General features: G+C 33.9%; 2 protein-coding genes across 2 annotated transcripts; one reads left to right on the top strand and one right to left on the bottom strand.

Annotated features, from left to right (window-relative positions):
* The first annotated feature begins 1,055 nt into the window (after positions 1-1,055).
* Grd (gamma-aminobutyric acid type A receptor subunit Grd) lies at positions 1,056-15,492 on the top strand. Its single transcript, XM_077440498.1, has 10 exons — positions 1,056-1,194; positions 4,423-4,490; positions 4,560-4,783; positions 14,013-14,095; positions 14,175-14,310; positions 14,351-14,370; positions 14,416-14,702; positions 14,784-15,005; positions 15,085-15,214; positions 15,290-15,492. The coding sequence occupies exons 1-10, from the start codon at positions 1,056-1,058 to the stop codon at positions 15,490-15,492; spliced, it is 1,512 nt and encodes a 503-aa protein (XP_077296624.1).
* Positions 7,907-11,122, bottom strand: LOC143918676 (glycerol-3-phosphate phosphatase-like). Its single transcript, XM_077440645.1, has 5 exons — positions 10,991-11,122; positions 10,738-10,898; positions 9,881-10,018; positions 9,449-9,795; positions 7,907-8,194 (listed from the first exon to the last, which is right to left on the bottom strand). The coding sequence occupies exons 1-5, from the start codon at positions 11,085-11,087 to the stop codon at positions 8,014-8,016; spliced, it is 924 nt and encodes a 307-aa protein (XP_077296771.1). The 5' UTR covers positions 11,088-11,122; the 3' UTR covers positions 7,907-8,013.
* Positions 15,493-15,594: the final 102 nt, after the last annotated feature.

The following is a 15,594-nucleotide window of genomic DNA, read 5'->3' as shown; positions in this document are numbered from 1 at the left end:
TTCAATACCAATTCCCAAAAATATTCTTATCTGCAGCGTGTTTATCGTATGTTTAACGGGGAGCTGAATGAGATTGATCTGCTCGGTATTTCCTTACATCAATTCAGAACTAACATCAAGAGAATCTTGACCGGTTGATCCATATCTTCTTCTATTCTATTTTATAACGTTTTTCCAATATTTTAACACTTTAGTTTAGTTATACAATGTGCTATTTAGTCATGTTATAGCTTTTATTATTTTCCTTTTCATTTGTTTATCTTTGTAAAAATCTGTAATTGGACTCGGATGCTATATACATATATTATATATTTACTCTTTGTTTTTATGCATTTCTACACTTTTTTCTGTTGATTTTTCAATAAATAAAATAAAATAAGAATTCGTAAGCTGGAAGTACTATTTTTTTTAAAACAATATTTCATTATTTTATTTTGACCTTTAAAATTATTTTTATTTCTTGATATTTAATGTGTATATTATATATATAGTGATTTTAAATAAAAAAAAATTGAACAAAATCCGACAACCGGAAGTTTTGTCTTGTATAAATTTACCTACACTTGCGCTCAATTTGTATTAAAAATGCTCTCATAACCGGTATGTGTGAACGTTTATGTATGTTTTACTATTATTATTTACGAATTATTTCATATACTCTGGTGTGATTTTGTCGCCAAGCGCTTTTTGCTGGGGTGGTTTTGTCTGAGCGCGGTTTTGTCTCCCGCAATTTTGTCGGGTTGCTGTTGTACCGAGCGCTAAAGTCGGGGTACCCATACCACTTCCTTCTTCCAGCTCAAATTTTTGCTTATTTCATGCATCCATCTACTTACAACCTTCCTTGCACCTTTTTTCTATATCTTGGGTACCATTTATTTTGTCCAGCTTTCATCGATTCTTCAACCTCTTCATTCACTCTACTAAGTCGGCTACTCTAGTCATATATCCCTCACCAATTTATATTTATACAAAGTTTTTTGCTCGACAGGCTCCAACTGTTCATCTGTACTATGAAGAAATGGTCCGACCATGCAGTTTTGTGTGCGACCCTTATAATGTTGTTGCGTTCGCATCGGATGCAGTGCCAATCGAAGAGCACTTCATTAACTCAAATGAACGATCACAAGAACATCTCGGAGCTCCTCGACGGGCTGCTAAGGGGGTACGACAATAGCGTGAGACCTGACTTTGGTGGTAAGTCTCAACTTTCAATACGTCCGATATTGGAAAATAAATCCTCGCCGCAACGTTCAATATTGAAAACTTTCACCGTACAATTCCGCCTACAAACTATCATATTATTAATTCGTATCGACTGCCAACTATTTGATTTATACACTTGTCATGGAACGTCCCTCGCTTTGTATGGAGATATTTGTATTCCAATTCTCATACTTAGATTAAATTCTTTCCTTTGAGGATGCAAACTGTGGCGATGATACGATTTCCAATAAAATTATCAAAGTAGTGTAAATCTTTGTACGCGTTTTAGAAATGTACTTTGAAGAATATGTGAAATACGAATTCTGTTAGTGTGTGTGTGTGCGTGTTCGAGAAAGGAGATAAATAAGCTTTGACGGCAGCCTATTCCCGGAATAGTGGAGTCCCGAGGGAATCCGTTTCCACGGCAAGGTAAACAGACCACTGCACATGTTTCCAAACCGCCAGATCGGAAAAGATTGATAGAAAATGGAAAACATTCTGGAGACACTCTAACACCGCTTGTGGAATATATCAAAATCAATCTTCTCCACTCAACAAACAACTGCTATAAGATTAACTGGGGAAAAAGTACCTATTATATGTATATCTATCCATGAATACATACAATTTATCATGTTTTGACACTCTTCTACTAATTTTTATAGACCTTCAAATGCGGTTCGGTGATTATTTCGCACATGGCGATATCGCACACATCACTAAAATCTCGATCACGCACTTGAAAATTCCACCCACCAAGAGTTATCCACGCGAACTATCACACTAACGAGAATTTCAAGTGCCAGATATTCCGTATAAGCAATTTTCGAGGCAACGATTGTCAAATACATATACTTCAATCACCCATAACCAGGTCATATTATCAGGTCAAAACTTAATATAAACAAGTTCAAATCTTTACAAAATGTTCCTTAATCCTTCTTAGAATAATAATAACAAAACCCAAGATCTACATATTATATGTTGATAAATTATTTTTGGAGTGTTATGTGGCACGTGTTTTTATTATGCTAGCAAATGCTAGCACGTCTAATCTATACCGTCGCGTTTCTTAGCAAACCTCACCCCCTGGAGTGTTTTCGGTGATATATGTTCCTCGTACCGACATAAGTTTGATAGTGATCGACATCGTTAATAATAAATAAATGATGATAATTAATATCCAAACTATTGATAAAATGTATGTACAGTTAGCTTTTACTATGTATATAAAATGTGTCTGATGGTGCTTACGGACTAAACCAACGACGATTTTGGGCCAACTTTTTAACCAGCAGTAGCGTACAAAATATCGAAATAAAAATTAAATTTTAAAATTGAAATTAAATATCAAAATCAAGCTAAAGAGCGAGATTGAGCTAAAATTAGATCATCATTGATGTTTTGAATTACAACAATGTTTTGAATTACGACGATACGCATTTAAAACCAGAGAAATATTATAATTTCTCTGCTTACGAGCGAAAAAAAATATTGTTAAAGTCGTCACGAGATGTTACTGTATTTCCACCGTCGATGATCGATAAAAAAAAACAATTCATAAAAAAACGCGGTGTCGGATGTCGGTGATTTGTCAAAGGGTTTTTTTTCTTTCGTCGAAATAAAATTAATAATCACACATTATCCGATAAATTTTACCTGTGAAATGATTTAATTACTTGATTTATTTCGACGAGAGAAACAATTGAAGAATAAAAAAATCCGTTTGATGTGACCAACAACACCCCGGGTTAGCAAAAATCGTTGGATCACCCATACTAATACATGATATATTCTCAGTAACTGCGAAATAACGGGGAAGTAAAAATAATAATTCTTTGATTTTTTTTCGATCTTAGTGCGTATCTTCGTAAGTCAAAACATCTTCGACAAACAAAAGTCGAGGATTACCTGTATGTGATTGTTGATGATCTAATTTTAGGTCGATCTCAAAAATTTATTTAAATTGTGCATGTTCTGTTTTAACTTTCAATATTTAATTTTAATTTTAATATAATGATTATAATTTTATTTTGATACTTGAATTTAATTTTAATATAATAATAATAGTTTTAATTTTGATATTTAATTTCAATTTTTAAATTTAATTTTTATTTCGATATTTTGTACGCTACTGGTTTTAAAAGTTGGCCTGTGGGCCGTTCGTTGGCTTGGTGCGTACGCACCATGATACGCGCGCTTTAGTATTGGTATAGTAATAACTGCAATATAGAAATGAAACTGAGTATAAAGGTACAGACACACTGAGCGGTACACGGCATGTGTTTTTTTAGATAATTTTGCACATTTGAAATTAATGCTGGCACGCCTAAGCTAAACCGTCACGATTCTTGGCAAAAACACCCCCTAGAGTGTTTTCGGTGATATTTTATTGTTGTATTGACGTATATAGGTTTGACAGTAATCTAAAACGGTGATTTCCATATTTGAAGAAATGTAGGAGAAACTTGCAAAATTAATGATGTCGTACGAATTAATGTAAATACACCTCTCACAGCTAGAGTCTACCTACGCGTCCCGTGCCTTACTTTTGAATGTGTTCTTACCATTAATAATCGCCAGAATACGAATATACTTGCCAGTATACTAAATAGTAGGCGAAAATGCGTGATTGCTATTGGTCAGAAAGACACCTGGAGAATAAATATGTTAATTAAAATAATGTGTACAAGTAGAAATAATCATGTAAAACATAGGGCGCAGAAAAACAGAAACGTACGCGGTACGTGATTTTTTAAATAGATAGTTTTAGACAACAAAAAAACGCTAGCACGCCTGATCTATGCCGGGCCAAAATCACCCCCTGGAGTGTTTTCAGTGATATATTTTCTAGTATTGACTGTGATTGAAAACGGTGATTCCTATATTTGAAGAAATGTAGGAAAAACTTGACAATGGTCTGAAGTAACGCCCTTCCCAGCTGGAAGCCACGAGAACGTGCATGGTGTAGGATTCAGTGTGCTTTCGCCCATATAAACGAGCGTACTGCACAATGTGCACAGTAATACATAATACCATATACCTTAAAAAATTACACCAGGTGTGTTTGACGCAACGAAAATCGCCTACTACCTAGTAAAATGGAATATCTCATATGACAGCCTTTGTGGTCTATCGAACAATTCTCAGATGAGAATGCTCACCATCATCGTTTTTATTCTAATGACCATTTATTGAGCACCCAATGTTGTATTGCAGGTCCTCCTGCAGTCATCGAAGTTGACATCATGGTAAGAAGTATGGGACCTATCTCAGAAGTAGACATGGTATGTTTCATTTACAATTCAGTAACTGCTTTATTGCAACTTTTAATCAAAGCCAACCATATTTTCAAGACATACTCGATGGATTGCTACTTTCGTCAGTCCTGGGTGGACAAAAGATTGGCGTTCAGAGCCGACGCCAAGGAAACCTTGGCATTGAGCATATCTATGCTGAAGAAAATATGGAAACCAGACACATACTTCTACAACGGAAAGCAGAGCTACCTCCACACCATAACCACGCCTAATAAATTCGTCAGATTGTATCAAGACGGACGCGTCCTATATTCCTCGAGGTAAAAACCAAAAAGAAAAAATGCACTTTACCACCGAAAATATTTATCTTAAATGAGTTTAATCGTTAATGGAACATCATTGAGTGTTTTATAATTGAGTAAACATCTGGTCGAAGCCTAAAACGTTCCAGAGATTCGCGACAGCACGCTTTTAGGCAAATCCACCGGGGATTTTTAAGTGGAGCCTTTGATCAGCGCTCGTGCAAAAAATCGTAGCAGAAGATCGTATAATTGGAATTTTACGTGCGATCGCTTAATTTGCGAGCAATTGAGTGGCGAAAATCCCGAAAATAAACGCTCTTTGCATATAGAATAAATAAATGATCCACTTAGTGATCTAATATCGCTGCTACGATATACGTGATATGTAAATCGTTTGCATTGTCAGTATTTCGAATTGGCATTCCTATCGTATCAATTAGGAAATGTTTAATTACGGAAACGTCTCGACCTATATACGTACATACATATATACGGAAGACATTTTGGCACGTGTTTCAAGACTCTCAGGCAATGGTAATAATAATACATTCGATTTATTTCAAATTCAAAAAATCATCTGTAAAGCTCGAGCGCCATCTTTTTAAAAACGCTCAACAGCAATACGTGAGTGGTGCTCGAGCGAACGCTTGGCACATTTGCATATTTATAAAATCGCAAAATGTTTCTCAGTTTAAAGTAATGTATAAAAATGTCGGCAAATTATATTTTTCATTCGCCCTAGAGACTATAGAAAATTTTGCAACAGAAATGAATTTTAAGTTGCGACTTTAAATGCATTTCAATTGAAAAGATTCCAATTATCGTCTTTAAGAGCGTCATTTGAAAGACATTGCTGTGGATCCCTTTGTAGAAAATAACAATTAATAAACGTGAAAGCAATGGCGCAAAGTGATTACAATAAATATCCTCCGTCATAGATATTATACCCACCTTGGAAGAGTGAAGTTATTCATACAAATATGTATATATGTATGTATATGTAATACCGCGTTTTAATGATTTGAGAAAAAGCAATTAAAAAACTAAGCAAAAACCACCAGTAACATAGCTGGCTCGATTGAAAAGAATTTTTTTAGAGTATTATCCGTAGTGCTGCTGGTCAGGCTTGGATATGAGACTGCAATTCAGAGTTTGCCAATTTTTCTGATTTCATTGTCAACAAATTGGCAAAAACCATCCTACTCGCTATGTCACCACTAGGGATTGCAATACCGGTATACCGGTTTACCGTTAAATCGACAAAATATCGTCATCGGTAAAAACCGGCAAATTTTAAAATTTAGCGTCAGCTATTTTATAGTGAACTAGTTATTTTACCCGACTTCGCTCAGTATTTGTAATATAAACAACGTAAACATGGCGAATCTAATAGTAAATATTCATTTGTTTTTTTATTAAATTTATTTGAATCGAAAAAAATATAATATTCAACCAATTGAATTGTCGTCATAGAAACTTTGTATTGTTTACGAAGTTCCCAACCAAAGATATATACATACTTACATACATACAAAGTCTCTTTCGAAATTATATATTAGATTAATTATTTACATATATTTACATATACTACGAAATTATATATTAGATTAATTATTTACATATTTACATATGCGTATTGTAAATTAAGTTGTCTGGAATTTGTTTATTATTTTCAGTATTAAATATGGCAATTTCAAATTGATAAATTCATTGGCAACACACACACTAACCAACTGCAATCGAATTACAACGTACTACCAACCCTAACTTAACCTAAACTTAAATATAAAAAAAACGAACCATAACTAAACCTAACCTAACCTTACCTTAAATAAATAAAACCAAACCTATCTTATCCTAACCTTGAATAAATAAGTGTTAGCTGCTAAGATATTATGATGTGTTTGATACGTCATCAAAAAAAGCCAAATCGAAACAGATAGTGAACCATGGGAATGGACAGGAGTGGGGTTACGGGGAGGGCGTGTGGGTGACACGACAACTCGTTCACAGATTTTCCGTAAACCGAGGATGCGCTCCAGGCATTACGTATACGGCCATCTCTTTCTCACCCCGTCTGTTCACCAAGATATCGTTTACTATGCCATTACGTATGCAGCCATCTCTTTCACAGATCGTCTGTTATCGGTGAACAGACGGTCTGTGAAAGAGGTGGCTGCATACGTAAAGGCATAGTAAACGAGATCTTGGTGAACAGACGGGGTGAAAAACTGTCAAAAATTACAATTTCACTGTAACATATATGTAAAACAATCATTCAAATCTACACCGACTATATCCACTTGAAATTTTTAAACTCTCTAATACAACTTAAGACCCCGAATGGGAATCACAATTATGTATGAATGAAAGCCTTCGTATCAGCCCTATAAAGCACTGGAATGCAATTGGAGGATTAGTTCCAGCTTAGAACCGATCCCGGATCGGTTTGAGAGAGCACGCTTTTCCAAAGCTCACGCTCATAAATTTGTACAACGTCGTTTTTGACTATTTAAATTTCACCCCGAGGAGGTCCCGTCTATTTCTGGAACGCTAAATACACACACACATACATATATAGATAAATACCCAACAAGCCTTTGTCTGACTTGTCCCCGAAATTATTTTCAATGCAAATCCTTCAAAGACGGTGTCCGTACACGCGAAAATTTGGCATCATGAATAAAACATCGCGGTTCTCCTCTGTGAGGAAAATCGGCCAATCGTTTATTTTTCGCCTTTGATCCAGATTGCAGGTGAAAAGTTTCGCAATTAAAAACGACCTTAGGGGCGACAGCGACGCTGTGCGAAAATTTCATTGTGTATCGCTTTAAAAACATCACTCTGTATATACCCAAGAACGTTATTTCACATACTAGGTACATACATACATACATACATACATTGCGATATCCAATTAACGTGTCGAAAAATTAGTCAAAATCGCACTCATTATTTTGAACAACAACAATCACACCATCGAATAAATTTACAAGTCAACAATGATTAATAAAATAAACATAAAACTTGAGGGTTACCATTCATCAATATTTGTTATTGTTCGCACAAAGTTCAAAGTTCAAGAAAATCACACGTTAATTAAGATTTTCAATACATATCCTTGAATTCATAATAAATAAAGCTATTTAAAATTTTATTTAGTTTATATTGACCGTAAATTTTATCATAATTTTGATTGAATTAAATTTAAATAAATAATGCAGTTATATAATGCCAAATAATACTATTTAATTCAAATATGGCAACAGATCACCGATACTTTTCATATAAACGTCTGGAATTAGTAACTTGTCTTCAGGTTTGTCTGACTTTTGCCATTTTCTAACATCAGCCAAAGTAGTAGCTCCAGATAAGACTAGCATCGTCTTAAATCCACAACGGGCTCCAAGCAGTATATCAATATTACTCCTAAAAATTTAAAATTAAAAGTTACTGTCCAAGCTTTCACTCCGGGTCGTTCATGAACATACTAGTTCGTTCATACACGAACAGTTGGTTTTAGCTTAAGTATTAGCAGTCAAAAGGTATTATGGTTACGAAAGCGAAAGGATTAATGCACGACTTTTAAATATGACGGTCGGGAAGGAAGTAAAGTGGTAGCCACCAAGTTGGTCGAATCAGTCCCAACTCGCAGAATGGCGAGCCAAACTCGACCATGTCGTAGAGCCCATACAGTATCTTCAAATAGACAACACCAGGTGTTGGATGAAACTTTTGATATGTTGAAACCAGTGGTGTCATTCTATTGGTTTCCGAGGGTTTCCGGAAACCTGTTGTTCAAAATCAAAAGTTTCCGAAAACCCATTGTTTGAAATAAAAATACATGCCATTTTTGTTAAAACGTATACAAATATTCAAACAACTACGAAAATATTGTTTTATCCGTAATCGAATACATAGCAGGTATGAAGAGGGACCTTTTTTTCCGTTATGCACTAGCAAAAATAGCTGTTAGCCATTCAATGTGAACAACACAGCTGCACTCGATATCAATCTGAGTAAAAAGTCATAAACTTTATTGCCTAGAACTTAAAATACCCAAAGGAAGCTGAAAACTCAACATTTTTTTCAAACTAGCAAACTTTCTGCATTTTGGTTTTACTCGATTTATTTAAATATTATTAAATACATTAAAATTTTATATAAAATTTAAGAGATTAAAATTTTTTTAATATTTAATACTTGAATAAATTGATTTCCCGTGTCTTTGGATAGTATCTGTCAGATTTGTTTATTCGTTTTATGACGTACTTTAATTCTAATATATACATACATATCGGAAACCCGTTGTTTAGAAATTCGGGTGACACCACTGGTTAAAACACCAAGTATTTGAAATGAGAAATCCTATGGAAACCGTATTGTAACGTTTCTGTAATTCCCGTTTCTGCTTATATTAAAATATTGCAACCCAGGGTCAGCATACATACAAAGAGAAAGAGAATATTTAAACTGATGCCCAATAGTTTTTGCATGCACAAACTAGTTCATTTGACAATTAGTTCTTTTGTGTACATTATAACTGGTCAGATTGGTTCGTATATGATCAAAATAATATATACATATGTTCATGAACGAACGAAATGAACACTTGGACTGTAGCATATATGTATGTACACCACACTTTGAATAACTTCTAGAAAAAAATTAGAAAAATCTAACCTGTCTCCGATCATGAGCGTTCTTTTAGGATCGACGCCAAAATTTGCAACTATAGCATCTGAAATATACTTTTCAGGCTTTCCCACCACCATAGCTTTTCTCTCAGCACAAGTTTCCACGGCACGAATCATACTACCAGTGCCGGGAAGAACGATCGACTTCATGGGAAATCTTTCATCAGTATTAGTTGCTATGAATATACAATTTGGATCGCTCAAATATGAGGCAGCTTTCAGCATTTTTGGATAGCTGAAGTGTTCGTCGAATCCCATTACAACTGCTCCGACGTCTGGATCGGGAACGAAGTCTTTGCTAACCAAAGTTTGCAAATCCGTTATGACATCGGGCTGAAAAATTCAATTTAACGTCAAAAAATGCATATATGTATGTGTGTATTTACATATGTATTTTGTAATGAGAATAAAAACTAACCCCAATTCCAAGATGTGGAATTCCAACAGCCTCCAATTCATCGATGATTCCAGCCGAACCGATAACGTAAACTTTTTTTTTGAAACCTATACTTTTTAGATAAGTAGCTGCCAAATAGCTTGTAGATAATATATCATCCTAAAATACAAACATAAAAAAAAATATTCTAGAAACAATATTTTGAGGTCATTTTAGATATAATAAACAATAAAGTCAATCAATGATTAAATATCCCGGAAGATGAATCCTTATCATCCTGATGAATTTCAAACTCAAAAATCATTATAATAATAATATATATGTATATAAAAACGGACGCCATGTATGTGGGTATGTGTAAGACCGTGGACACACTGCCAATCAGAGACAAGTGTTCAAGGAAACGCGGGGAAGTATGGAGCGTCATGTGACATCAGGCCCAGCCACGACAGATATGTGTGACGTCAGACCGAGCGACAGATGACACATACATACACACAGACATTCATTCATCATTTCGAACGGGTTGAATTGGTGAGCGTGTAATGCGCGCACTTTTTACTACGATTAATATTACTTTAAATTACCTTTCATTATATTTATATATAACATATAACTTTATTTTAATTCGTGCATCAATTCCTTTCCGAAACCACCCGTTGAAATCAACGTCGCACAACACTAGTAGATATATAGTTTTTGTTAATGACTATTTTGAACGAATTTAAAAGTAAATCTCTACGTACAATAATAACATACATACATACATTTGAATTAAATATACATATAATAATATAATACTTGCAATATCTAATTGCAAATATATTCAGAATTTTTGCTATCAACTTTTGTCTGTTTATTATAAATATATATATTACCTTTTCAGCTATGAATCCCATATTATTGAATTTTTCTAAGAACTCATTCCTACACTTTGTGGAATTATTCGTCACATAGAACACTCGCTTTCCCATAGAACGTAAGGTGTTGAGAACTTTCGAAGCTCCAGATATTTCATCATTGTCAATCCACAGGACGCCTAATAGTTTAATAAAATCAATTAAAAATAATTACATACATCCTCATTTTTTTCATATCGAGTTATTTTAATATATATATATATATAGTTACCATCACAATCGGAGAGTACAGTATCAAACGATCCTAGGAATTTATCGACTTCTTCTTTGGACAAAGCCGTTGCCCTTGACTCGGACGAGCTATACATGATCTACATATGAATAAAACAACAAAATGAATGTCGTTAAAATTCGTAGTTAAATCCAAGATTATCGCTTATCGATTTTGTGAATAAAATGATAACACTGAAAGCTAAAAAAAACGATAACATTGAAACGATATAATTTATTACCATTCAACGTTTACATGGATTAACTTCTGCTCTTATTTGAAAACTAAAATGAAAATCGTAATCCAATGCGCGTATTATAAAAGAAAACAGAGATTATATACCTTGTTTGTTTGTAGGTATGGTATGTATGTATGTATGAGCAATTTGTGCCAATACTCAGTACATCCATAGTTATATTTCTATATTTTATTTTATTTTTACATATATACCAGGAAGGCCTTACAGGTAAACCCCAATGCGCCTTCCTGGCCAATTACAAATTACAATTCAGTATTTTTTTATATAAATCACTGAATTACGAGACACTGTAAAACTCGCAAACCAATGAGACATCTATTAATTTGTACACAAACTTATTTATTGCACATTAATTAATAACAAATTATAGGTGACATATCGTATATGAGGGATTTTTAGCCAATTTTTTTCCGGGAACTGTTTCAACAATGAAATCAGAGAAAATTGGCAAACTCTGATAGGAAAAGATCAACCTGAAGTCACAAATCCAGGTCTAACCAACAGCATACTCTGGAAAATTCATTTTCATTCGAGGCCCGGACCCAGGGATCGAACCCGGCGCCTCACGACGCTAAGCAGAAGCTTAACGACTTAGCTATGCTGCTGGCTATATATAAAATAAAATCAATGTTCAAAATGCATAGATCTTATTGAAAACTATTACTACTATATTATAAGATTATTTCACCACAATGAGTTAAAAATATGGAAAGTATAATATTTGGTTGGCTTAAAAATAATTGATGTATAAAAATATATCGATGGATATTAAATCAATATTTCAAACACAACAATACCTACAAATTATTTCAGGTCTAAAAAAACTGTAATGCAATTATTCTGGTGTACAATATTACGCATTTAATAAACCGAAATTTTAATGAAAACAAGTGAAAATTCATGTCACTATTTCATTTCAATTTAAATAATGTATTACGTATTAAATAATGTAATTTTTTATTACAGTTAATATTGTAAACAAGAAGACATATATACATATATATGTACCTGGCATCGCCTTACAACATTCACACATACAGTAGAACCTCGATTATCCGGATTGTCAATAACAAACACAAATTTTACGATTTTGCTGCTTTGAAATGCATACCATAAACATTCGAAAATAAAACGTAGAAATGAGTCAGTTGTCTTCAAAATTCAATTAATGAGAATTGCGTTTACAGCAACCATCCAATTAATCTGTGGTTCAGTCTGTCTGGCGCTTGTCGATCGTTTGCACCAAACCCGAAAAAATTATGAAGTTTACTAATTCTTTAAGAGGGCTGTACACCAGCGCCTTGTCCATACAAACGTATTACACTTTTCTCTTCCTCAATAATGGCACTAGAGAAATTATTTTTTAATATGCTATGGATATCCACCATTGGCATGTTTCTGTGGTTTTATTTTTTTGATTAGTTATTTTTTATATGAGTTAGGAGCCGCCAAACATCTATAAAATCGCCTCTTTTTTACACCCATGAAAAGAGTCCAGCGTGTTTATTTAACGGTTGATTTTTAAAAAAATACGACCACACAAACATAGAAAATATCTTTCTCATATCGATGATGAATTTTTTTTTAAAATTAGTCCAGTTTCGGAGGAGAAAATTGGATAATACGAAACCTCGATTTTGTCGATTTAAAATAGATATTATCTGGTCGAGGCGCAACTGTCGCTTTCACTCAATATATATATTGATATATATTGTCGCATTCACTCAATATATGTATATATCGAAGAAAGGAACGGCAACAAAATTAACGTTTCGGGTATCCAGCCCTCTTAAGAGGGCTGTACACCCGAAACCTTAATTTTGTTGCCGTTCCTTTTTTCGATATATATATTGAGTGAATGTATATATTGAGTGAATGCCACAATATACATATATCAATAAATATATTGAGTAAATGCAACAGTTGCGCTTCGACCAGATAAAACGTATCTTAAATCGACAAAATCAAGGTTTTGTATTCTCTTATTTTCTCCTCCAAAACTGGACCAATTTTTAAAAAATTTCATCATCGGTATGAGAAAGATATTTTCTGTGCAACTATGCGCGTATTTTTTTTTAAATCGACCGTTAAATAAGCACGCTGGACTCTTTTCGTGAGTGTAAAAAAGAGGCGATTTTATAAATGCTTGGCGGCTCCTAGCTCCTATAAAAAATAACTAATCAAAAAAATAAAACGATAGATGCATCCCAATGGTGGATATCCATAGCATATTAAATAAAATAATTTCTCTAGTGCCATAATTGAGGAAGGGAGAAGTCTAATACGTTCGTATGGACAAGGCGCTGATGTCCAGCCCTCTTAATGTCAAAAGATGGAAGCTCAGAGCGCAAAGTTATGAAAAAATCACGATATGAAGAAGTCGAAGAGTATATTTTTCTGCGGTTCATTCAAAGACTATCTGTTCCATTATTGTATGAAAAGTGCTCGCGATTTCGCAGCTTCAAAAAGAACAGCAAACTTTAAGCAAAAATCCATAATTGAATTTCTTAATAAAGAATAATTTAATAATGATTTTCATGTTATTATATATATATATGTAAATATAGACAAATAAAAATTATCCATACTGAATGTACACGTTTTTCCCTGCTAATTGTGATTTTTTTGATTATGCGAATTTTTCATTATCTGGACTACCTTCATCCCCGATTAGTCCGGATAATCGAGGTTCTACTGTAATATGCAATTTACAACTGTGAATTAAAAACATAATTATATGCTATAAACATAGTCATGTTTCAGATTGACAATAAAGGCAGGGTGTCCGATGAATCTTGAAGATTTTCCGATGGACACCCAAAGGTGCCCATTGAAATTCGGCTCTTGTTAGTATGAAAGAAAACTTTTGAACATGGTATCACTCTAAAGATTAGCAAATTCAACTCTAAAGATCTTATTTTACAGTTGGTTATACGTCAGTGGACGTGATCTATCGATGGAACCAACAAAGACAAGTAGCAATAGCCGAAGACATGAAACTATCTCAGTTCGACCTGATCGCATCTCCGGCAGCGAACCACACCAACACTGTACTCAAATCGTATCCCAAAGATGAAAAAAATCCATACGCAATATGCAAGTGATTCAAACTACTGCTTTTGTCATAATATGTATATATATATTTTAAAACTTTATACACTTTCAGGTGAGTACTCGATGCTGCTGGTCAGCTTTCATCTTCAAAGACACATGGGAAATTTTTTGATACAAGTCTATGGGCCTTGTATTTTATTGGTTGTTTTGTCTTGGGTCTCCTTTTGGCTCAATCGTGAAGCTACAGCTGATAGAGTGTCTCTTGGTATTACTACAGTTTTGACAATGACTTTCCTAGGACTTGAAGCTAGAACAGATTTGCCCAAAGTACCTTACCCCACAGCTTTAGACTTTTTTGTCTTTTTATCATTCGGATTCATATTTGCAACAATTATTCAGGTTCGATTCCATTCATTTTTATTAAAAAACTCATAACTAAACCGGAATATACATATGCATATAATACTGACACACTTTCAGTTTGCAGTCGTTCATTATTTCACTAAATACGGATCAGGAGAATGTTACTTCAGTGCTGATTTAAGCTCAGAATCCAGCAGTGATGAAGATGATGGGAGAACAAGTAGAACAACATGTAGGAGTCAACCCGGCTGTGTACATAATAATAATACACCAGGAAGCAGTACAGAAGACACCAATTACAGCGAAACGAAAAATGGAAAAGACGTTTTCCTTTTAGAAGTCATTAACATTAATAAAACATTCTCTCTAAAATATAATAATATGTTTTAAAATTGTGTAATTAAATTCAATAATTTAGGTTATTCCCTTGAGAGCCTGTATTACGCCTACGATTCCATCTCGGAGATCATCCCTCAGTTGGACCGGATTACCGTGCTTAAGCCGGACACAACCTGAGCTCAACACTCAGCATATAATTCCCACAACTGGTAAAAATTACAACTATTTCCATAAAGTTAAGCAAAAATAATAGTACTTAATTAAGACAAAAATGAAAATGACAGTTTCAGATCATCGTTTATCATTTCAAGCATCTTCAGGTAGCATCAAAAAGAAGAAAAAAAGAATGCCCCGTTACAATTCGGTGTCCAAAATAGATAGAGCATCTAGGGTAGTATTCCCTTTATTGTTCTTAGCAATTAATTTATTCTACTGGTACTCGTACTTGTCGAGAAGTGAACGAATCAAATCGACCTATAAATCCTAATTGCATATGTCTGCCAAATGTGTACGTATATTTTTCTATGAATTCTAGTCTTCTATATGAATGAAAATGAATTGTACTGTGATTGAAATGTAACATTAATGG

Source organism: Arctopsyche grandis, chromosome 11 (genome assembly GCF_051622035.1).
Source record: "Arctopsyche grandis isolate Sample6627 chromosome 11, ASM5162203v2, whole genome shotgun sequence".
NCBI classification, from domain to species: domain Eukaryota; kingdom Metazoa; phylum Arthropoda; class Insecta; order Trichoptera; family Hydropsychidae; genus Arctopsyche; species Arctopsyche grandis.
Note: the sequence above shows the minus strand (reverse complement) of the source record. Positions and strands in the feature narration are given on the sequence as shown.